We start from the raw sequence: 23,972 nt of genomic DNA on the forward strand, positions 1-23,972 counted from the left end.
GTGTGTATCTGTGAATTACTCGTGGATGCAAGAGAGAGATGACGTCACTTTTCCTTGAGCTAACCTAAGCTTACATCACCGCACTAGAATATAAGATGCTGCTTGACCGGATGAGACCAAAGCACATGCAAATGGAGAAGAAGAAAAAACGGAGAAATTGATGTATTTCCAGGAAATGAAACATCCCGAATATATCAATGAAGCAAAATGATTTGTTACAGAAGGACTAGACTGAACAGTCTTTCCCCTTGCAGTAAAGTTTCTAAAAATTACTTTTTCTTCTATAATCCATCCAAAACTGCTCGTGTAAATTTCTCTTTTTTAGCATTAAAAATGAAATAAATTCAAAGTCTAATTTCTAGGACTTCATTGCTGAAGTCCTAGAAGGTGAAAGGTGACAGACCTGGGGGGAAATGTGTTAGGACGACAGTACGGCAGCTGATACGGCGATGACGGCGAGATTGTGTAAGATAGGGTTTTTTTTCTAGCTCATATTCCAGTTGTGGACATGGCGACCGCCGCGGGTGCTGTGTAACAGCCCTGCGTACCGGAGCCAACCATTATCAGAGAGAGAGAGAGAGAGAGGCTATAGAGATGCAAGCAATAGGGGGAGGGGTGGAAAAGGAGAGAGGAGGAAAGCGTGATTGTGTGAGTGTGTGTGGATGGGTGGATAGTAGCTTGCCACAGCCACTGCTAGAGGAGCGCGCACACACATACATGCGGACTCACACACACACACACTCTGAAGGCTAGTGTGTGAGCCAGCCAGTCGGTCAGTCGGTGTGAGTGTGTGAGCCATGTTGGATGTGAATGAACGGGAGGAGAGATGCTGCTGCCGCGCCGCTCCTAACGCTCAGACCTCCAGCTCCACGGACCACAGCGGGTAGATGCCAACTCTCCAGGCCGACAGAGAGACGGGGGAGCCTGGGGGAAGGTGTCGGGCGGTGCTGGCGGTCCTGGAACTGGCCACATAGCCGGAACGAAGGACAGAGAGAAGTAACGGGGGAGAAGGGAAGGCACACTCGTGAGAGAGAAAGAGAGAATAGGCAGAGGTGGAAGAGGGAGAAAGGAGGGGAGACACAGAGAAAGGAGAAGACTAAATGGCTGCACCGCTACCGGGCTTTACCCCGCTCCTGCTCTCATCTCTGGCACTCCACCTGCTTCTCCTCGGCCCTTTGTTCGCCTTCACCCCGGGGACGGTGAATACAGGAGGAGTTTCCAACAGATGGATCCCGGGCCTCTGCTATCGAGACGCCGGTAAAGTGAGCCAGCAGCAACAGCAACACCAGTGCGAGGAAGCAAGGGAGTCGCCGAGGGGCAGCTGGAATCTACGCCCAAGCAGGTGGACCGTGGAGCGGATACAGAGAGAGGGATGCTCGGGAGTGCAGCGCGCGGGAGAGACGCTGAGAGGATATCTGCACGATGGAGCGAAGGGGAGGCGGAAAGAAGGACCGAAAGGAGTCGGGACGTTTTGGAAGACTGCAGACCGCCCTCCGGCTCCATCGCCACCTACTCTCCAACTCCACCCCGGTATTAGGAGCAGGTTGAACTCCGATGGCGTCGGTGGAGGAGAGAGAGTAGAAAGAGGAAGGCTGGGCAGAAAGGGCGTTGTTTCACCTCCCACTTCACCTGTTTCCACCCCCTCGCTGGTTCAAAACGGTAAAAAACGGGCAATACAAAGGACTAGAGCGTGCGCGCAACGGTGGCCGGCGTCGCGACCACACCTCGCCAAACGTGGTGCCGCCGGAGCCTTTGTGCACGCCTCTGGCCTGAACCGGGCACCCGGAAGTGGAGGGAGGAGAGGGGGAGAGGTGAGGGAGAGGGCTCCTAAGGTGAAGAGACTGCTTGCTGCATGGTGCTCCCCGACACACTGGCCGTGCCCCGACAAACCACCCGTCTCCGTGGCCAGCACTCCCTCACCTGGCCTCGTCCCAGCTGGTTTCTCTCACTGCATTCATTCTCTTTCTGGATACATTTCACCCCAAGCTGATGCTTCAAACACATTCAAACCTACTTTTACCAACAATTCAGACTGTGTCCGGGCATCTCAATTGGATTGCGTGTGTAATTTTCACAACATTCAGCAACAGCTAGTTTACAGGAACGGCAACAAGGCGAAGCGCTGGGATGGCTCAGTCAGCGTGAACAGGAGGGCTGGTAATTGTTCTCATTTGGGCTGGCATAATGTTATCGATCCCAACAGGAGCAGGGAGAGGGGTGACGATAGCGGTTTGACGGGGTGCATTAGAGAGAATGGAGGAGGGCCGAGAGGTGGGGGGGATGAGGGGAGGGAAGCGTACAGGTGTAGCGCGCTGGAGGAGATTAGCAATCTAGGTTGTTGGTTACCTCCTCTCTGTGAAGCAAGGTCTAAGCGTGCCAGAGTTATTCATGAAAGGAAGGAAAGAGAGGTAAATGATGGGAGAGGGGGAGGGATGAGCCACAGCAGCAAACACATTCATTTATCTAATTATCCGGATAATGGTTTGGCTTTTCTGATACTGAAGCTCTCGTGTAGTACTGATAATGAGCTTCAGCGGGGGAAATCAGCACCAGGAACCGAGGGGCAGACCAGTCAAACCCGGAGAGAGAGCAGGGCGGACAGGGTGGGTCCCAGTGGTGGCTCTGGTTGTTTAGACAGAGAAGAAATGGGGGGTGGATATTTAGCTGAATTTACGACACCCGAGGGAGGCATAGCTCCGAGGAGGCGCCTCGTCCAAATTGCCCTTAGCAGCGTTATTTCAGAGACGCCCTGCCAGCAGTCCCCATCCAACAAAACCACACTCCCCCAAAACGCGTCAAAATACTCTGAATACTCTGGCTCTGAAGTTACTGAAACAGCGCCCACTCAAACAGAAACAGACGAGAGCTGGGAAAGTGGGAGACGAGTCACAGCGCTCAGTCTGTCTGCTGGAAAAGTGAGAGCAACTTCAGAGACACAGTCTGCCGGTGACTCAGGCTTTTCCTCGCCTGCTAAGTTTCCCGCTACATCTCCCAGTCACTCTGAAGCAGCAGTGCAGCCTGCAGCAGAGTACCTGTCGCTCGTCTCGGCAGTTAACCTGACCACATGGTCTGCGCGTTCGCTACACTCCCCCCGTGTAGAGGAGCTTTCAGCACGACGGACAGCTCCTCCAGACGCTGAGCGCGTGTTTTTGTGGTGCAAGTCCAACACTAATAATAATAATAATAATAATAATAATAATAATAATAATGATGATAATAATAATAATGAGGAAGAGGAGAGAGGCGGCGGGGGAAATAGATATGAGTCTGAAATAGAAAATTCGCTGTGGCCTGGTCAAACGCAGTGGGAAAGCGCGCAGAGAGCGATGGCTCACCCAGGATGCTCTGGTAGCATTTCCACTGACTGCTCAGCTACCGCGCGCGAGGACGGTGCACATATGCAATTAAAACCCGGTAAGCAAGTGCCACTAGAGCCCGAAGGTGTCAGACAGGCAACGGGGCGGCAGATGGGAGATAAAGGAGAAAGGCAGAGGGAGGAAGAGGGCTTTGAGGGGTCCGCTGTTGCTGTTGCCTCTGTTTGGGGAGGAAAATTACAGGTGGGGGAGGGCCAGAGAGAGGCGCGGCTGATGGGAGGGAGAGAAACAGGGGCAGAGGAGGAGGAGGAGTGGGAGAGGGGAAGGAGAATAACAAAGGCAAGCCAGGCAGAGGAGAATGAGGCAAAGGGAGAGAAGGGTCAGGACAGGGGCAGTAGCACCACCATCACACAGCCAGATAGCAAAATAGGGAAGAAAGAAAGCCAGGGGGATGAAAGCCACCAGGGAGGAGGCAGAGGGGAGGTGGAGGGGAAGGAAAAGAAAAAGCACAGTTCAAGGGGAGAGAGGAGCCTGGAACGACTGATAATCGTAGCAGATTATGATACCTCACAGGGAGAGACTGAGAGAAAGATTTTCATGCCATGGTCTCGCTCGAAACGTGCAGCCAATAGGCATCCCCATTTCTCCCAGTACACCTACCAAGTACATGTGGCTGAAAACCAGCCGCCTGGCACATCAGTGATCATCATGTCCGCCTCAGACCCAGATGGAGGAGATGCAGGCAGGCTGAGCTACACAATGGCTCCGTTGATGAACAGTCGATCATCCGACTACTTCCACATTCACCCAGACACCGGCCTCATCACCTCCACTCAGATTCTTGACCGAGAGCATATGGACCTACATTACTTCCGGGTCACAGCGACTGATCATGGCTCCCCTCGCCTCTCTGGCACCACAATGGTGTCCATCACTGTTTCAGACCGGAATGATCACTCTCCTATATTTGAGCAGTCAGAGTACAGGGAGACGATTAGGGAGAATGTGGAGGAAGGCTATCCCATACTACAGCTGAGAGCGACTGATTCAGACTCCCCATCCAATGCCAATATTCGTTACCGGTTTGTTGGTGATTCAGCTACAATGGCACGGGCGGCCTTTGAGATTGACCCTCGCTCTGGCCTCATTACAACCCGTGGGTCAGTGGACCGGGAAACGAATGAACACTACACCCTGCAGGTGGAAGCCAGCGACCAGGGGAAAGATCCGGGGCCACGCTCTGCTACCGTTAAAGTTTTCATCACCGTGCTGGATGAAAATGACAATGTGCCACAGTTCAGTGAGAAACGCTATGTGGTGGCAGTGAAGGAGAATGTCAGGCCTCATTCTGAAATTCTCCGTGTCAGTGCCACAGACCGGGACAAAGATAGTAATGCTGTTGTTCACTACAACATCATCAGTGGCAACAGCCGTGGGCAGTTTTCCATTGACAGCGTCACTGGTGAGATCCAGGTGGTGGCACCACTAGACTATGAGGCCGAACGAGAGTACACGCTCCGCGTTCGTGCACAGGACAACGGGCGGCCACCTCTTTCTAACAACACTGGGATTGTCAGTGTCCAAGTGACAGACGTCAACGACAATCCGCCCATCTTTGTCTCCACACCATTTCAGGCATCAGTGCTTGAGAGCGCCCCGATTGGTAGTTCAATCCTCCACATCCAGGCCATTGATACAGATTCTGGTGACAATGCTCGTCTGGAGTACAGGCTAACTGGCACAAGCTCTGACACCCCATTTGTTATCAATGCCGCAACAGGCTGGGTCACCGTCAAGTCTATTCTTGATAGAGAATCTGTGGAGCACTACTTTTTTGGCGTGGAGGCCAGGGATTATGGCATGCCCCCTCTTTCCGCTACAGCCAGTGTGACTATAACAGTGATGGATGTTAATGACAACCGCCCTGAGTTCCTCCAAAAGGAGTACTATGTCAGACTGAACGAGGACGCAGCGGTTGGCACCAGCGTAGTGACTGTCACAGCTGTGGATCGTGACGTCAACAGTGCCGTGACCTACCAGATAACAGGAGGAAACACCAGAAACCGCTTTGCTATCAGCACGGCGGGAGGGGGTGGGCTTCTCTCTCTAGCTCTCCCACTGGACTACAAACAGGAGCGGCGCTACGTTCTCACTGTCACTGCCTCAGACAGAACCCTCCATGACACCTGTCAGGTGCACGTCAACATCACAGACGCCAACACACACCGCCCTGTTTTCCAAAGCGCCCATTACTCTGTTAGTGTGAACGAGGACCAGCCACCTGGAAGCACCATAGTCGTGATCAGTGCCACAGACGACGATGTTGGCGAGAATGCTCGAATCACGTACTTCCTCGAGGACAATATCCCGCAATTTCGCATTGACCCAGCAACAGGAGCCATAACACTCCAGGCAGAGCTTGACTATGAAGACCAGATGACCTACACGTTGGCTATAACAGCCAAAGACAACGGCATACCGCAGAAATCCGACACGACATACGTTGAGGTGAATGTTAATGATGTCAATGACAACGCTCCTCAGTTCCTCAGTCCCAGGTATCAGGGAACAGTGAGTGAAGATGCCCCTTCCTACACCAGTATTCTCCAAATCTCAGCCACCGATCGGGATGCACACGCCAACGGTCGTGTTCAATACACCTTCCAAAACGGTGAGGATGGGGGTGGAGACTTTACCATTGAACCAAAATCTGGGATTGTCCGAAATAGCAGACGTTTGGATCGCGAGAACGTGCCATTCTATGAGCTCACTGCTTACGCTGTTGATCGCGGTGTACCCTCTCAGCAAACTCCTGTCCACATTCAGGTGACAGTCCTCGATGTGAATGACAACGCCCCTGTATTCCCCGCTGATGACTTTGAGGTTTTAGTAAAAGAAAACAGTGCTGTGGGTTCTGTGGTGGCACAGATAACAGCCACCGACCCTGATGAGGGTGCCAATGCTCAGATCATGTACCAAATTGTAGAGGGCAACATCCCAGAGATCTTCCAGATGGACATCTTTTCAGGAGAGCTCACGTCACTCATTGATCTTGACTATGAGACGCGCAACGAGTATGTCATTGTGGTCCAGGCCACGTCAGCACCTTTAGTCAGCCGTGCTACTGTCCGAATCCGATTGGTGGACCAGAACGACAACAGGCCAACTCTACAAGACTTTCAAATCATTTTCAACAACTTTGTGTCCAATCGGTCCAACAGTTTCCCCACCGGGGTAATAGGGAGGGTACCTGCCCACGATCCTGACGTGTCAGACAGACTGTACTACACCATCGAAAGGGGGAATGAGCTTCACCTGCTGCTCCTGAATCACACCAGCGGAGAGATCCGACTGAGCCGAAAACTGGATAACAACAGGCCGCTGGTGGCTCCCATGCTGATCTCCGTCACGGGTAAGAGACCATGAAGGGAAAAAAGTGAGAGAAGGGAGGGAGGGTGCATGTGTGTGAGTGTGTGTTTGCAGTCAGTTTAGGTTGCTCTGCAGCTTTATTCAGTGTAAAAAATATTGTGACGATAAGGAGTCCAACGCCACAGGTTTGTAAGTGAGTGAGAAAGTGGGATGACAAGGCTGCATGCCACTTGGCTGAGCTCTTTGCATTACTTCTACCTTTTCCTTTTGTGTCTTTCTTTTGTCCTTATCAAAGATACATGTTTTAAAAAGTATTTTTAAGTCTGAAACCCATCCCATGTGCATGTATGCCATGCTGACGCAATGATTTACTGGAGACAAAGCCAAAAAAGAGTAGTATAGACAGATAAAAGAGAAATATTGATCGAAATCGAGCTGTTATTCAGGTTACATTTACCTGAAAGAATGCGAGATAACAGACTGATGTTGGCCTAACACATTTTCAAAGTGTAGCGAGAAAGACATGTTTTCTGTGTAATGGGGACTTTCTGTGGAAACGAAAACACAACTGAGCAGTGAAAACATTCAAAGATGGGCTGCTGAGGATAATCTTTAATGTGATGTCATATCTAATTTTTGTATCAGTCACCATGGTTGCCATTTTTCCAGACTGTTGTTAGCGTTTGGCGTAAAACTGGTGTTTTGTTTTAGGCATTTTTCTTGGTAGAATGGGAACTGCGTGTAGTTATAAGCAGAGATCAATATCACAGCACTGCAAACACAGTTTGATTGGCAGGATCCAGGCTAAGTGCAGTCCAAGTTGCCATAGCAATTTTGCACAATTAAAAATCTATCGAGCCGGGAATCGAGAGCGTGCATGACTCTGACAGGAAGAGTCAGATATCCCTGATATCCCATTAAATTGTCTTACTGCTTCGCAAATGTGCTGTCTCTCCTGATGACATATGCCACAGGATCAGCCTCCGTCAGCTTCTCAGCATAACTTGTTCATCACGCAGCCATGAGATGCGCTGAAGAATGAGATTAAACTGAATTCCTGTTTTGTTTTGTATTTTTCTTAAATTAATATTTTAAGATATTTTTTCACACTTTGTTGATTGTTTGTGTGTATTTCTCTCTTAGCTTCGGGATAAAAGAATAAAGCCCTTTTAGGGAGGCAGTAAAGATACTGATGTTAATGATCAAAGCCTTTTGAACACAAAGAAAGGGAAGAGGAAAAGAAACGAGTGCAGCATTGTTGTTTTAAGGACCTGGATAGTGCTGTGTTTGTATTCTGTCACAAAACATTAGTAGATGAATGCTGGCTGGGGACTGTGTGTGACCTCCTACCCTATTTACACTGTTCTGATACCAGCAATGATCACGGTTTATACATATTCCACTTGATGTCATTTTGGATGAGCGAGTGAGGGATCCATTGAGCAAAGAAGGAAGTAAGAGGAATGAGTAAATTAAAGCAAACAATCAAGAAATAAGTGATGGAGGAGGTGAAGGGATGAACATGGCTGAGTGAATGAGTCACTCATAGTAGAGCTGTGGGCGTGAGATAACTATATTAAGGATATCTGTTCTCAGTGACATCATACAGGTCCAAGACTAGAAGAAACGATCTGAGCCGGAGCATTTGGAGCAGTCTGAAGCTTCAGCTTGTACACACACTGACCTCAGTATTTATGACTTTGGCCATGTTTAATATTGTAACAATAAAACTCATAATTCACAATATTTGAAATTTAAAACCCAATATTACGTTCTTAACTTACATATGATCATAATAACTGCTGTTTTAATGTAGGATAGACATAATGTCCTAGGATCAGGTCCTGGGCTGAATTGTTATCTCAGTCCGCCCCTGGGGCTGGGGATTTACTGTCACACTCAATTTAAATTGAAGATTAAAAAGAAAAATCATTAAAAAAAAGGCCGATTGGGTCAATAAATAAGTCACTGAGTAAATGAGCTGGAGTGTGAGCAAAAGTGCAAGTGAACAAAGGAATTAATATCAATTTGCGCGTTTTTAACAAATGAACTAACTTGCGATTAAAGAGGAGCAACGGTGAGTTAGTGAAGAAGTCTGGCAACAAGCAAAACTGCTGCGTGTGTGTGTGTCACAACTGCATGTATGTTTGTATATTTGTGTGCATTCACCCATGTCTCCATTGGTGTCTCACAGTGAGCGCTCAGCTCGCTTGAACCAGACTTATGGATTCATTTCCAATTTTCTCACTGTGTTTCTCTCACGATGAGCATGCTTTGCCCTCTCTCTCCCCTCTCTCCATTGCTCCAGGATTTGACAGTTATGAGATTATAATGAAACAACAGTCAGCCAGAGTCAAGCTCGGAGCAAAGCTGTCACTTTCATTGTGTGCTGTGTGTTATCTGTGACTGCCCGTCCCTCCTCTACCCACCGCTTTCTTCTCCTTCTCCTTTTATTCTACCCATCTTTGGGTGGATGAATGAATTCTTCATTTTCATCCTTTGTAATAATTCTTCTGTCCATTTTTGTGGCTTTCCTCCATCAGCCATCTTCTTACTCAGTTTCTCCCTCTTTCTTTCCCTTCGTCCTCTCTTTTCTTCTTCTTTTCTGTTTCCCTCCTTTCCCTTATTCCATATTCACTCATGTGTTATCCTCTCCTCCTCTTCAGTTTCCCTCCTGGCATTCCTCACCTAACTCTCATGGGCTGTTCCTCTTCCATGGTGAAACCCTTTCAGCTCTGCTCTTCACTTCATTTCTCCTCTTTTCAGTTTTCCTCTTTCCCTCCTCCCTCTCCTGGTGCGTGGCTGTGCATGTACTGAATGTGTTGTATACTATCAGCAGGCGTGTGCGAGTGTAGTTTATGTCTGTGCTTCAACAGCTTTTCTTCCTACTCGTGCTTGCGCATTATTTGCGTGTGTACAGCACTTCTGTGTGCTTCTGTGTTCATAAGTACGTGTGTGTACTCTCAGGTGGCTCAAAGCATTGCACTTGAGGGTGTATTCATATCTTCTCAATGAATAATATCTATGTACGCCAGAGTTCTGGGACGTCTCTCCTCTCTCTGCCCGTCTTGCTTTCTTACTTCCTCACTCGTCCATACTTTCTTTCCTCGCTGTCTTTGTCTTCCTTTTCCATTTCACTCTCATGCTGTCTTTGACAGTTTGTCTCAGTCTGTCGGTTCTCTGGGTAATTCTTGTGTTCGTAGAGATTAAACACACCATTCATGCGCGTGCTGACAACAGTTTAAGGACACACGAACACACATGCATAAAACTGGCTTTAGGGTCAGCTGGTTGTGGCAGCAATAGCACTGTTTGGCACCCCAACAGGATCAGTTCAAGGTGCCCTTGAGCAAAGTAACCCCCACCCCCAACTGCTCCTGTAGCCAGCAGCAGAGACTGTGCTTGTACTGGCAAACTCCCAGTAGTGAATGTGTGTAGCAGTTTTGACTGCACACCAGAGCTTCACTGGAACAGCAAACTCCAGTCTGAGACAAAGACATCATGGCGTCATCATGTTTGAAGGAGTTTGTTGAATAAAGTAAAACCTCTGATACTTCATAAAATGAATGATGGCTAAATTCTATTTTACTGCTTCAATTTCAGGGTTTTGCTATTTTACAAGTTAATGCTGAAATTACTAAATTATATACTACTTGCACCGTGAAAGCTAAACAATAACCCAAATGAGACTGTAAAGCAAAAAAAAAAAAAAAAAAAAAAAAAAAAAAAAGGAGTTAGTGATCATTATTGGCATATTTGTCACTGTATACACATTGTATACACTTTAGATTCACTTTAGAAATTAAGGATGTATTGATAGTGATGTATTGACTGCACAGATGTTGTGAGCTGGGCCAGTTTGTGCTGTGGATAGTTGGAGCACTGACATACTCGTATGACATTTACTGTGATTGTGGTACATGGAAGACACACGTGCACTGGCGACTTCATCAGTTACATCAATACTGCTTTATAGTTTTTTGTTGCATGCTTTCAACAAGTTTGAGATGATTTGAGCTTCATGACCCGATGTGTTGTACACTGGATACTCAGGTCAAGAACATGTTGTTGGCCTTTAAACAACAGTCATGTAGTACAAAGGAGCTCAAAGTGTGCCAAGAAAATATCCCCAACACCATTACACCACCAGCCTGCACTTTTAAAACAAGGATGGAAGTATCCGTGCTTTCATGTTGTTTACACAAAATTGTGATTGTGATGTGAATGTTGTAGAAGAAATCAAGATTCATAAAATCAGGCATTATCTGTTCTAAGTCGATAGAGGTTGCTGCCAGTGTGGTCTTCAGCTGCTGTAGCACATCTGCTTCAAGGTTTGCTGTGCTGGGTTCAGAGATGCTCTTCTGCAAACCTTGGTTGTGGTGAGCGGATATTTGAGTAGTGGGTGCCTTCTTATCAGTTTGTAGCAGTTCTTCTCTGACCTCTGGCAGCAACAAGGCATTTTATTCCATAGGACCGCCGCTCCCTGGATGTTCCCTCTTAGTCAGATGACTCTCTGTGAATGTTAGAGATGTCTGTGGAGGAAAATCCCAGCTGATCAGCAGTTTCTGAAATACTCAGTCCAACCCGTCTGTCACCAACAACCACGTCATGTTCAGAGTCACTTAAATCACTTTTCTTCCTCGTTCTGATGCGTGGTTTGAACTTTAGCAGGTTATCCCGACCATGTCTATATCCTTAAATGCACTGTGTAGCTGCCATGTGATTGGCTGATTTTTGCATAAATGAGCATTAAAGCAGTTGTACCTAATGAAGTGGCTGGTGAATGTATAGGAACTTCCACTAAACTGATTTTACCCTGGAGCTTTGTAATGCATGCGTTAGCAACTAACAAACCAAACCCAAATTAGATTACATCAACGTGAACATACATACACGAGTTTAATTTATTTTGTGGTGCATATGGCGTGGTGAATAAACATGTATCATATAAAGTACAGTATAGCGAGCGTACACAGAGGTCAGTGCACAGTGAATTCACTTACTGTACACATAGGCCACTCCACTGATGTTAACTATAATCTCATAGATGAGTACACTGATGTTTCACGTGTCAGGCACATTTACATGGAGGTCTGCTGAGAAATCTAATTGCCCCAGAGCATATGCATTTTAATGTTTATTTTTTACTATATTATAATGTGTTTTTACACAGTGTTATAACCCCTGAGGTAAAACAAAATAAAAATGGAGTCTACATCATTCATATTTCATCACTATTGTTGATGTCATGGTTGAAATCTGTTCTTGCTGTTCCTATTTTTTTTTTTGCCTTTTCTATTTTTACTATTCCACATGTAGCAGGTCTTTTAGAGGAAAATACCCAAATTGTGCTGATGAACAAAATTATTGTTTAAGTAGTTTTCAATGGCATGACATTATTTCATAGTGTTTTATATTTAGATTACATTTACAGCTCACTACACAACTACTGCCATTCTTCTTCTTCTTCTTCTTTTTAATTCTGCACACAACTATTTCGGTCACTTTTATGTGTCTTCCAGGAATCGAAGTAATAAATATCTTCCTCTATGAGATTGACTGACTCACGAGTATGCCTTGGAGCAAAGCTTTCTAGTGTCACAACCTGGCTCAGAAGGGCCATGACTGAAGGAGGAGGCACGCTGTTTATCAAACGCAGCCAAAAAATAAAGCTTGAAGATCAGAAAAATCTGTTGTGCAGCACCTGCATTAGATTGAAATTGTGTGCGTGTGTGTATCATGAGAGAATGAAAAGACAGAACCATAAAGAAGCACGGCAGAAGAGCCAAAGATGTGCAAACATCAGTTTTATAGACTGGGAACACTGGGTGTCCTCCAAGTGTTTAACCCTGAAGTTTGCCTTCAGACATATTTGGATCATGTCATCTAAATGAGTCATTATGTAGCGTAACATCAGCTTTATTACCTCCTGCCGTGGTTATCCGATCATGGGAAGCTATGCTGATGTTTTTTGCTAAACCATACACATTACTCGCAAGACACACACGGAGCATGAGCGTGTACAAAATGGGCTCAAACCCATATCATCATGAGTCCATGACATGTACAAAAGCCCATTTACCATCCACACTGTGCTACACATACAGTACATAGCTAACCACAATGTAGCACTTTAGAAAAAACTTCCACCAACCCATTAAAGTCCATTAGATGTCCTCTAAATGTCTCAGTCCGAGCATAAGACTGTGGAGTGTCACATACTTTCTTCTCAGGGCGATGCAGAGCCAGATGGCAGGTTTCTCCGGTGGGTAATTAGTGTCATGTAATCATGACATTAAACCTGTAATCTGGACAGGTTTTCATACTGGCCAGTTTCTGTCCCATGTTTCATATCAGTATGTTTTTAAGCTTTGCTCAGCTCTTAATTATGTCACAATTGCAGATATTGGGAAATACAGGTGGTGACTTGTTTTGACGTAAGACCAGTGTTTGTTTATGAGCATTCGTCTGATTTCATGCAGTGGCTTTTCGCTCAGTGAACGTCAGAGACATTTAGTGGTGGATATTAGCTATTTTATGCAAATAAACAGATTAATGAATTGCAGCTGTGTCTGTTCCCCAAGCGTTCATATTTGCAGGATTTGCAGTGAAGGATATTTTAAATGTCAGGTTACTTTGCAGTCATGCAGCTCTACAGGTTTCCACCTGGGATCTGCCCTTTATGAATGAAGTCCACTTGATACATATCTTTCTCTCTCTGCTAAGAGTGTGGTTTGAGTGGCAGAATAACTGCTACAAAACAGCAATAAACAAGGCAGCATTATGCACAGGAGGATTTCCGAGGACATGAAAGAATATTCTGACAGACATTTTTATGGAGTTGAGAGCATTACAAATTCATGCTCCCCGTTGAAAGATTTGCAGCTGCTCTGGGACTCCTCTGTTCCTGAAATCTGCTTTTTACACCTTTTTTTGGCACCTACACTCATTCTGAGCAGCCTAACATGAAAACCTGTCCACTTAAAAGCGTCTTATTAAGATACGTCTGTGAAGGTTCTCAGTCATCCAGGTCATCATAGTCAAAGGAGCTTGCAAAGAAAAGCATCTGAACTTCTTTAAGTTGCTTGAAGATGTTTCACCTCTCATCTGAGAAGCTTCTAAGGTCAATTGGTGGGGAGTCCCAGATTTATTAAGATACCTATTAAGATACCTTCTTATACTGGAGACACATAGTTCTTATCTGTCAATATCTGTCCAGAAAAGAGCTTGAAATAACACAATTTTAAGGCTGAAACTGGTGTAGATTAACCTTTTATAATGGAGGAGCAAAAATCGAATCTTGACATGCAGCCAATTTCTCCAAAACGTCTTGAGCACCCAGTCCTCCACAAGTTTTTTTCTTTGAATGCTTGTAACGATTCCTTTTCCCTGAAGAAGAAACCTAAAACTCATTAGAAGTTCATCGCGAAACTTCAAGTCTCCTAACCTTTGAGGCATGAAGGAGCCAAGTACTGAACGGCAAGAGGAATCATAAGATTTCATAAACAGCAGGGCTTTTTTATGACCTATTTATGCTCATCTGGGGCTAAAGGAGGATGAGAAAGCACAAACTGGAACATGCTAGAATTTCGGTGCTATGTTTAGCGTTGACTCATCAATAAATCATTACCGCATTAGGTTTACGACTCTAACAGGATTATTGTAAACAAACAAGATCACTGCAAGGGGAGAAGCTGGACAGTAACCCAGCCTCTCGAGATGCAGAGTTGGATTTAAAAAGGATGTAGCGGGCTGTTTGGTACCACCTTTGGGACAGCTTGGGATTGCTGTCACTTTTTATAGTGGGGGAAATAATTAGTTGATCTCCTGGTGAATCTGTAAGTTTGCAGTCTCTTATTTTTATGCTCATTTCATTTTAATGGAGAGGGACCAAATAGTTAACATTACACAAAAGTTATGAATTGATTTGGATGTCATTGACTAAAATAAGCATTTGATCTCCAAGCCAAACATGACTTAGCACTTGGTGGAGAAACCCTTGCTAGTGAGCACAGTGATAAGATATTTGTTTGTAGTTGCTCATCAGATTTGTGCACATCTTAGGAGGGATTTTGGTCCACTCCTCTTTACAGAAATCTCTGATTCCTTCAGGTTTCTTTGCTGCCAGCCGTCAAGTTTAAGCCTGTATAGACACTCCTCTGGCTGTATGTTTTAAGTCATTGTCATGCTGAGAGACCCATCTGCAACACTTCAGTGTTCTGCATGAGGAAAGGAGGTTCCTGTCCAACATTTTATGTTAAACTGGCCCCTCAATTTATGCTGTACCTTCAGCATAATGTTTTCACCTCCATGCTTGACTGTTGGGATGGCGTTCTGTAGGAAATACGCAGAATTTGTCTTCCCCCAAACACAAGAGCTCATCTGTGCCAGAATTCTGACTGGGTTGTAGGGGATCAAACACATATTTCACTCAATGACACACAAATTAATTTATAACTTTTATATAATGTGTTTTCTCTGGATTTTTGGATGATATTCTGTCTAGAGACTGTTCATTTCTTTGGATGTGAGCAAACTAACAAATTTGTTGCAGTGGGGGATCAAATAATTTTTCCCCCACTGCACATGAACTGAACTGAAATATACTTATGATGGCGTTTCAAATTTGACGTCATACGAACACGTTTGTTATTAATTGGTACTCGGGTGATCAGCTTTGATCACATGGTGCTCCGTAATTGTATCCCTGAATTATTAGCGAAAGAATTGTGAATCACAAGGATATGACACATATTGCTGATCTTGTAAACAGGGTTTTAATTGGTAGTTAGTTGTCACTGCGTTCTCTAATTCTTTGGGCATGTTCAGGTTGGCTGCGTTTTGGGTTGGCTCTAATTATCCCTGCATTAATTTGGATTTGGTCTGGGTATATGTCACACCAACCCACAGAGGTTTATTTGGCATGGATTGTCTTCCATGCCATAATTTAGGATTACATTTTGACTGTATAATTTACGCTTTTCTGTTTTCAGCTTTTCTCTTCTGATTGACGCTGCAGTAATGAGAAAAGACATGACACATGGTGCAATCGGACTAATAAATAGACACAGACACATTTCATTTTTTTTCTTAATTTGATTTCAATCTTACCATATGGAACTTGTCTTTAATGTATTTTTCATACATATTTATTCCATTATCTACTAGAAAATTGTGTTATGTAATGCTTATATGTGTATTTTTGTGGCCCATATTGAATCATAACAAATCTCTGAAATAGAATTTGAAAAGATGAAGTTATACATATAAATTTGGTTTAATTCAGAACAGATGTCCATAACTTGGGGGTTTATTATTGCATGCAACTAACCCTTATGCTAACTAGGTAAGTACCTACACCTGGAGCATTTTTCATTTGCATTTTGCTGGTTAAGCTCCTATCTGTTTCTCCATCTGGAGGTGGGGGTGGATGTTGACTTGCAGAATTATTTGGAAAAAACTGCACAAAAAAGCCAGCAAAAAAGCGCTGATAGGAACACTACATGATGTTGAAGTTGAAGCAATCACAGGGTCTTCTACTGAGAGCATAGTTTCCACTCCCTTTTCTCTTTACGTTAAAAGCCGAGTACCAGTAATTATAATTTAAAGCATTAGTGAGCATTCTCTCTACATGTGTTTCAATGATTGGCGTACATAAGTAAGCATCACAGTTGTCCTTATTGCTGCCCCTACTGTGCTGAGTGGACCATTACTGCTGCACTATTACACCGCCCCACAGGAGCAATTGTTTGGAAAATTTAAATTTGGGATCTTCTCAGCTGACAGACGGTCCTAACAGTGATAAGAGCAATGAAAAGCTCCAACAAACACACCCAACCTCAGGAGCTGACTTTAATAGGACAGCAACTGTGCAGCCATAATGCTACGCTCCAAAAACAGCAAATTATTTAACATAAAAGCTGCACCGGTCAGTACCCACAAAGCTCTTTTTTACACCCTTCACTTATTCCCACTCAAACATAACCTTTCTGTTTGTTGCACATCTGCGAGAAAGAGCTGAAAAAGATGTGGGATAAATCCGCAGGATGGAGGACGATGGCTGCTGCTACAAACAGCTGCTAACCAATGTCCCGTCTGCATGTCAGCGAGGTCACTGCGGATTTCTTTATAAGTACAATAAGCATGAGGGGATGTACAAATGTGATATGGGCTAAAAAGACGTGCATGTGTATCTGGTTGAATGTAAAGGATTAGAGCTTCTGTTGTTAAAGGGCGGTTTAACCCATCATGCTGCTGATGGTGCTGCGTGAGCTCGTGTGTTTGTGCGTGTTTTTTTCAAGCTGTGTTCCACTTTAAACTGAAAATAATGAGTGCCCAGACCTCAGGGGCGGAAAGGCTTTAACAAAGAAACAGAGCGCAGAAATCAGCTGTCAAGCCAACGCCTGCGTGCATGTGATTGGTAATGATGCATACATCCTGTTTTTCACGGCTGTATTATTTTATCAGCATTAATATACGGGCTCCTTCTCTATTTACTGTTTTATTTGTGTGCGAGCGCCACTTTGCCCATCTGTACTCTCGCGCGCGCCCTGGGAGGCGAGTCATTACATTTAGGTGACTGTGCTTCAGACGTTCTTTCCCGCGCTCTGTTAGCAACTTCAGAGAATTTATGTGTGTTCGAAAAGGGCACCATTTGTTCAGCAGCTACCGCGCCTATTTATTTTCCTGACCTGAGGGTATCTTACGCAGCTTAAAAAGTCCACACAATTTTTTTGTTATATAGCGTTTCGAAATTTCAGCCTGCCCTTGTATTTTGTTAAGGCTTTCTGAGGAGGGTGAACGTGGAGGAGAGAGAGGAAAAAAGGGCAAACAGAGGGATGTGACAACACAGTGTGAAATGGGATTTAAACCCTTGTGGTTGTGAATACATGGGCTGTGAAGTAATGGGCTGAAGGCACCATGACAGCATTTAGCGTTTCGGAGATGTGGCATATGGCTTTTGTTCAGTGGAAATCCAATTTGAGTGTTTTGGGTGTTGCATGGTTGCTGTAATATATCTCCCCTTTTGGGTTTTTTCTTTTAATCTCAACTCCATTTACAGTATTGGGAGTGCATACAGTTTGAGCCAGACACTTAACAATGGCAGTGCTAATGCCATGTGTGAATGAATTAACCGTGCGCGGATTTGAACGACTAACCTTGCCAGTGTCAGCGTTTGCACACATAGCCACAATGAAAATAAAGTGAAAAATTAATTTATGTCTGCATATACATACGCCACAATCCTCCATTCAAATGCCGCCTTTTAAAATAAATATTGAGTGTCCATCTGTAAGACATTAACTTAAATCACTATATGCTTATGTAACTTAATGGGTGTTTTCTCCATCAGCGGCAATGCGACGATTCTGAATGCAAGAGACATGAATCATATAGTCTAAATACAAAAGAACAGTTTACTTTAACAGCACGTTCAAGTTCTTTAAGACACGTGGTCTAATATCCAGGGACTAAAAGCATCAACAAAATAAATATTACACTACAGTACTGTGCAAAGGTCTCAAGCTGCCCCTCACTTTTTTAATATATGGGTATCAGATGCAGTGACTTATTGAAATGTGCATGAAAGTCAGAACTCTTCTTTGGATGTTTCTGCCTTTTGTTCTGTTTTCTGTCAAGATGATCAGACACCGCTTTAATAATGTTGAGGTCCAAGCTCTTGGAGACCAATCCATGACTGATAGAGTTCTTTTGTGTGTTTTGGTATTCTTTTACTGTGTTTGGGATCATTGTCATTATGAAAAATGACGCTGTTTTCGGTCAAACACTTTCCCATTATATTGCATCTGGATAAAAACCTGATGATACCTTTCTGTTTTAATTATTCCATCAATTTTGACAAGATCTCCAACACCACTGGCTGAAATGCATCAGCAAACGATGAGAGATCATCCACTGTGTTTTACACATGCCTGTAGACACTCAGTGTTGCATCACTCTCTTGTCTTCCGTGCGTATTGGCAACAATATAAACCAAATTCATCACTCTATAAGACCCGTATGTGGTTAGTCTTGTCTGATTTGGCATACCTCAGCTTCTTGATTGACAATCTTCCACTGAGATCATTTGATGAGGCTTCAGTGAACGGTAAAAGGATCACCAGAAGGGCCAGATGCTCTGGTCCTGGAGCTCTCAGGTGTTGCGTCACATGTTTGCTGGATTCCTCAAATTTTTTGAGGACACACTGCACAACAAGATATGCCAAAGTTTTTTAGCCAATAGATCTTTGGGGATCACCTTGTTGGTGCAAAAATGTTCTACCTGTCAAACATCGTTTGCAGTTTAGGTCAAAGAAATTAGATCAAATTATGTTCTCATTTCAAACAAAAGCAGCCGAAGAATACCTTTGAAAAACCTCCAGCAAGCCTGTAGAACTACAGTATTGCTCAAGACCATGTTAAAAAAATTACCAGACTTTTGCACAGTGCCCTGTCTCCACATACTAACTCAGTGCAGTCTGTTATACATACTTATATATGCACGATCTGATATTGTCGTGTTGGTGTTGTTCCCAGATCAACATAGTAAATGTTGTTCCAGGATCAACATTGCAAGTGACCAATCAGAATGTTGTGACGTCATACTTTTGCGACTTCGGGAAAAACCGCCGTAAAACAAAAAACTGTACTTAAGCTGCGAGAAACCGCCTCTGTCCGCCGATCAACGGACCCTGACCCTAACCCTTTAATAAACGCTAAGCAGAATTGATATTGCCCTTGCAACATTGGAATTTCATAAATGCATGAATGGCTTGGCGCGCCAAAGAATAACGTCACAACAATGTGATTGGTCATTTGCAATGTTGATCCTGGAACAACATAGTAAATGTTGTTCCAGGAACAACACCAACACGACGATATCAGATCATCCCTTATGCCACATACTTATATAAACTATAATATTCCCATTTCTTCACTTTTATATTTTATATTCCCATCGACTTCCACAGAATCACCAAGGCAGCCCTCCAAAACACTTAACGTCCCACTATAAAACTACAAAAGTATGTCACTGATATTTCCATTTGCTTTTCAAAACACCTGCGCGTTTTGTGATCTTTTTTTAAAAAAAATAATGAAGTCCATCCGAGCAGTATCTCCAAACTTTTGGTGATGTGACTGTCCTCTTCAAGGAAAATGCCTGGGCTCTGCTTTGTTGCCTATCCTTCTTCCAAGTATGGCAGCTTTTGAAAATGCTTCTAGGACTGTTTTTTAACTTCAGCTGTGGGTTTCAATTGTACGCTACTTTGCAGACTATTTCCGTCCGGATTTCCAGGAAGCGAGCTTAGGATGCTCTGACATTCAAGATCCTTTGAGTGTGCTATTAGTCAGGCTACCTGGTGCAGTGAGATAGCACTGAACCCCTTCAACCCTTTGAAACGCTGGGGACCCACAAAGCATCTTAGAACCAGAGCACCGATCGGAGACCAGCCTCTCTTTCACGGTGTGTTCATGTTCAGGAATCCATGGGACCACACTGATGATTTCTGATCAGTGTGTTTATTCTTAGAGCCTTTATGCACGCCATCCCCAAACTCTCCACCCTCTTTGAAGTGCAGACACACGAAAGGGGAAAACGTTGGCTCAAAGCCCAAAGGAGCCATGAGAGCTTGCAAACACATCTCCAAGTTGTTATTTACAAAATGCTTTGTTTTCCCATGGTCCGAAAGATGCCAAAATAACCCTCCATTTGTGGCGTTTTCAGTTTGGAGACTATAAATGTTTCATTGTTTCTATGTGAGCTAAAGTGCAGTGGCGTGAAGACATGGTGATGTATTAGTTATGACTTCCTGGCTTACAGGGGAAGATTACCTTTACTCTCACACCAACAAATCCTACTCCGTAACCAAGTGGAAGACACAAAGAGGATCAGTTCAAAATTACGCATCAGGGTCGCAGAGTTATGATGCCTGACGTCTTAGAGTTGTGGGAGGAATTTAAAGGACAGTAAGTCACTTGTGGTCAGGTTTGATAAACTGCTACTTTCACACAGCGGGTTGTGTCTGTTTACACTTTCTTTCTATCAAATTCAAATTCAAATTCAAATTCAAATTCAAATTCAAATTCAAATTCAAATTCAAATTTTATTTGTCACGTACACAGTCATACACAGTACGATATGCAGTGAAATGCTTGGACAACTGCTCGTGACCTAAAGAAAACAAAAAAGGAAAGGCTATGAATAAGATAGGAAATAAATATGAAAAATTAAAAAGGGTAAATTTAACTAGGAAGGAATAAAATATAAATTAAGGTTAAAAATGAAATAACTGTACAACACAAATTAGAATGAAGGGTAAATTTAACTGGGAAGAATAAGATAAAATATATAAATTAAAGTTGAAAATAAAATAACTGTACAACAAAATACACAATATAGAACTATATAAGAATGTATGAAGAAATCTAAATATAAATAAATATATACACAATAACAGCAGCTGTACAAGTATTAACCGGAAATGAAGAATATAGTGACCAGTGTTGTGCAAAAACAAAGTCCAGAAAGTCCAGTGTGTGTGTAAGAACCATGTGTGGGTCAGTACTGTGTGGTGGTGTGATTGAGAGACCGTATCGCCTGCGGGAAGAAGCTCCTCCTCAGTCTCTCTGTGTTGGTCTTCAGGGAGCGGAATCGCTTTCCTGACCTCAGCAGAGAGAACAGTCTGTTGTTGGGATGGCTGAGGTCCTTCACGATCTTCCTGGCCTTGGTCCAGCACCGCCTGCTGTAGATTGAGTGCAGGTCAGGGAGCTCGGAGCGGATGGTGCGCTCAGCTGACCGCACAACCCTCTGTAGAGCTCGTCTGTCCTGCATGGTGCTGTTCCCGAACCAGGTTAAGATGTTTCCCGCCAGGATGCTCTCTATGGTGCACGAGTAAAAGTTCCTGAGCACCTTGGAGGGCAGTTGGAAGTCTCTCAAACGTCTGAGGTGGTAGAGACGCTGTCGGGCCTTTTTCACCACGGTGTTGATGTGACAGGACCATGACAGGTCCTGCGTGATGTGAACTCCGAGGTATTTGAAGCTGTCCACTCTCTCCACTGGGCACTCGTTGATGACGGGGGTCTGGTAGTTCCTCTCCTGCTTAGTGCTGAAGTCCACTATCAGCTCCTTTGTCTTACTGACGTTTAGAAGGAGGTTGTTCCTCTGGCACCAGTTCTCCAGATTCCTAATCTCCTTCAGGTAAGCCGTCTCGTTGTTATCAGAGATCAGGCCCACCACGACGGTGTTGTCAGCAAACTTAAATATCTTAAATTGAACTCAACATCAATAGATTCCTTTAGTTGTAGAAGTCAGACTTGAGGTGAAGTCAAGAATTCAGACGTGGCAGAAATATTCTTTGACTCAAGACTCATTTGACTCAAACAGCCCAGATTTCTCACTCATTTATTAGTTGCAACTTTTAGCCAAACTCGAGTTAGGATGCCAGGTCACGTACCTGTATAGAGCTGACCTTACAGAAGGAGGTGATTAGTGAAACGACCCAGTCTGTCAGCACACGGGCACGATTTGCTGTCGTAATTGGTCATAACAGTTGTGCATGCTGAATTGCTGCTCTTTTCAAGCTCAGTATGTCTGTGTAGAGCGATGCGTGAAGAGCCTCGTGCTAAGTGCATGCTACTCAGATTATTTAAAGTAACGAGAAGAGCCAAATGAAGATGTTTTCTGTCTACATTTATGTGTGTCTGCCAGGTTTAGCGCACTGCATTGTCTGCTGGGGGGTTGATGCTAAAACCTTCAAGACAAACAGGCAGTGGTACTATTGACTGTTTCATTTGAGACTGTTAAATGATTTGTTCAGTTGTCAGATGTTCCTGTTTGAATGCCACTGTTGTCCCCAGTGGGCCAATGAAGGAGGTTCCTAGGAGGCAATGAAAATATTCAGCGTGTCTGGCAGATGAAATTGTTTTGTTTTTTCCTGTCAGAAAACATTTGAGAATACAGTTTGCAGGAGGCTAACACGATATGACTATTAAACACATAGCAGTATGAAAACAAATAAAACAAATCAATCGAGAGTTCTGTCAAGTCTTTGTGGTGCAATCTCACAGGTTCCCCATCAATATGATCAATAATAAAAGGGCATGAAGCAGCTGTGGAAAAAGGTCAAATAATCAGATGAACGGTCACATGTATTCTCCTTTTTTGTTCGAAATTAGACATCTGTTTTGTAGAGAATGTTTGTACATTTGTTTTACTTTTGCCTCTGCCTTTTTATTACCTGTGCCAGGAAGTTGTTTTTCATAGCATATGCATTTGCGTGTGCATGTCATCATTTCATGTCTTTGAACGCGTGATCTCGAGAAGTTTTAAATGAATTCTGTTTAAACTTCATAAGGTTGTAGAGTGGGGTCATGTTAACAAGATAATACAAAACAATGAAATGAATGCTACTCAAATGTAAAAACTGTTCTCAAAATTCTGTCAACAGGTTTTAACAGTAAAAATAAAAGTCTGCATTTCCAAATGGGTTTTTTTCACTTCAAACTTCTTAAAGCATGTCGAAAAACAACATAGAAAACACAATGCTATTCCACTCCTTGGTGGAGGATTGTGCTCTTGGAGTGCTTTTTGTTAACAAAAGTTTTTGGGGAAAGAGAAAAATCTGCCACGTCCTCACTTCCTGAAAGAGCAGTTTGAGTTTTAAGGTGATAATTTATAGCTGCTTTTTCTCATAGAATTAGATTGATAGGAATCTTGGGTTCACGGTGTAGTTTACAGATTTTGCAGTTGTTTTTTAACCTAATTAGTAAGGGTTGGAAAAGCTGGAGTAGACGTTGTTTAAACTTTGAACAGAATTCCGGGCCAGATTAGAATCCAGACACGACAGTCGAATCTGTTTTTCTCATCTCGCTCTCAGCAACACTCACATTTTTATCTACTGGATACAAGACATCACTGAAAGCCCGTTCTCCGTGTTTGAGCAAGAGAGGCTTAAAGTTCATTACTTCATGTCACAGATGTCAAAGTTGGCTGTTGGACCAGGATTGGCTTCTAAACTAGTTGTAATGACACAAATCCTGCCCAAAGGTACATGGCTTAAAATCAGACTTTATAAGAGCCTGGATTAATTTAAAATGGGTCTCCTGATGTCAGATGCTCAACATACATCATGCTGAACAGCAATAGGGTGTGTGTGTGTGAGTGTGTGTGTGTGTCTATGTAAAAGAGGGTACTACTCGAGCAGATTATCCTGGGTCTTTTCATAGATCCCTGTCTCATTTCAATGACAATGGGAGATCAGTGTCAATTAGTACCGTGTCTTTGCATTG

The 23,972-nt window shown here is 43.9% G+C and overlaps 1 protein-coding gene across 3 annotated transcripts in view; it reads left to right on the forward strand.

Moving 5' to 3' along the window:
* Positions 1 to 609: 609 nt before the first annotated feature.
* The window catches only part of celsr3 (cadherin, EGF LAG seven-pass G-type receptor 3), a 113,826-nt gene continuing 90,463 nt past the window's right edge, over positions 610 to 23,972 (forward strand). For all 3 annotated transcript variants that reach the window (XM_014338587.2, XM_042221049.1, XM_014338588.2), the window contains exon 1: positions 610 to 6,726. In XM_014338587.2, the coding sequence (XP_014194073.1) occupies positions 1,101 to 6,726 (5,626 nt within the window). In that variant the 5' untranslated portion in view covers positions 610 to 1,100. The remainder of the gene's footprint in view (positions 6,727 to 23,972) is intronic.

This window comes from Haplochromis burtoni, unplaced genomic scaffold, assembly GCF_018398535.1.
Source record: "Haplochromis burtoni strain Fernald_Lab_line unplaced genomic scaffold, NCSU_Asbu1 Contig_60, whole genome shotgun sequence".
In the NCBI taxonomy this organism is placed as follows: domain Eukaryota; kingdom Metazoa; phylum Chordata; class Actinopteri; order Cichliformes; family Cichlidae; genus Haplochromis; species Haplochromis burtoni.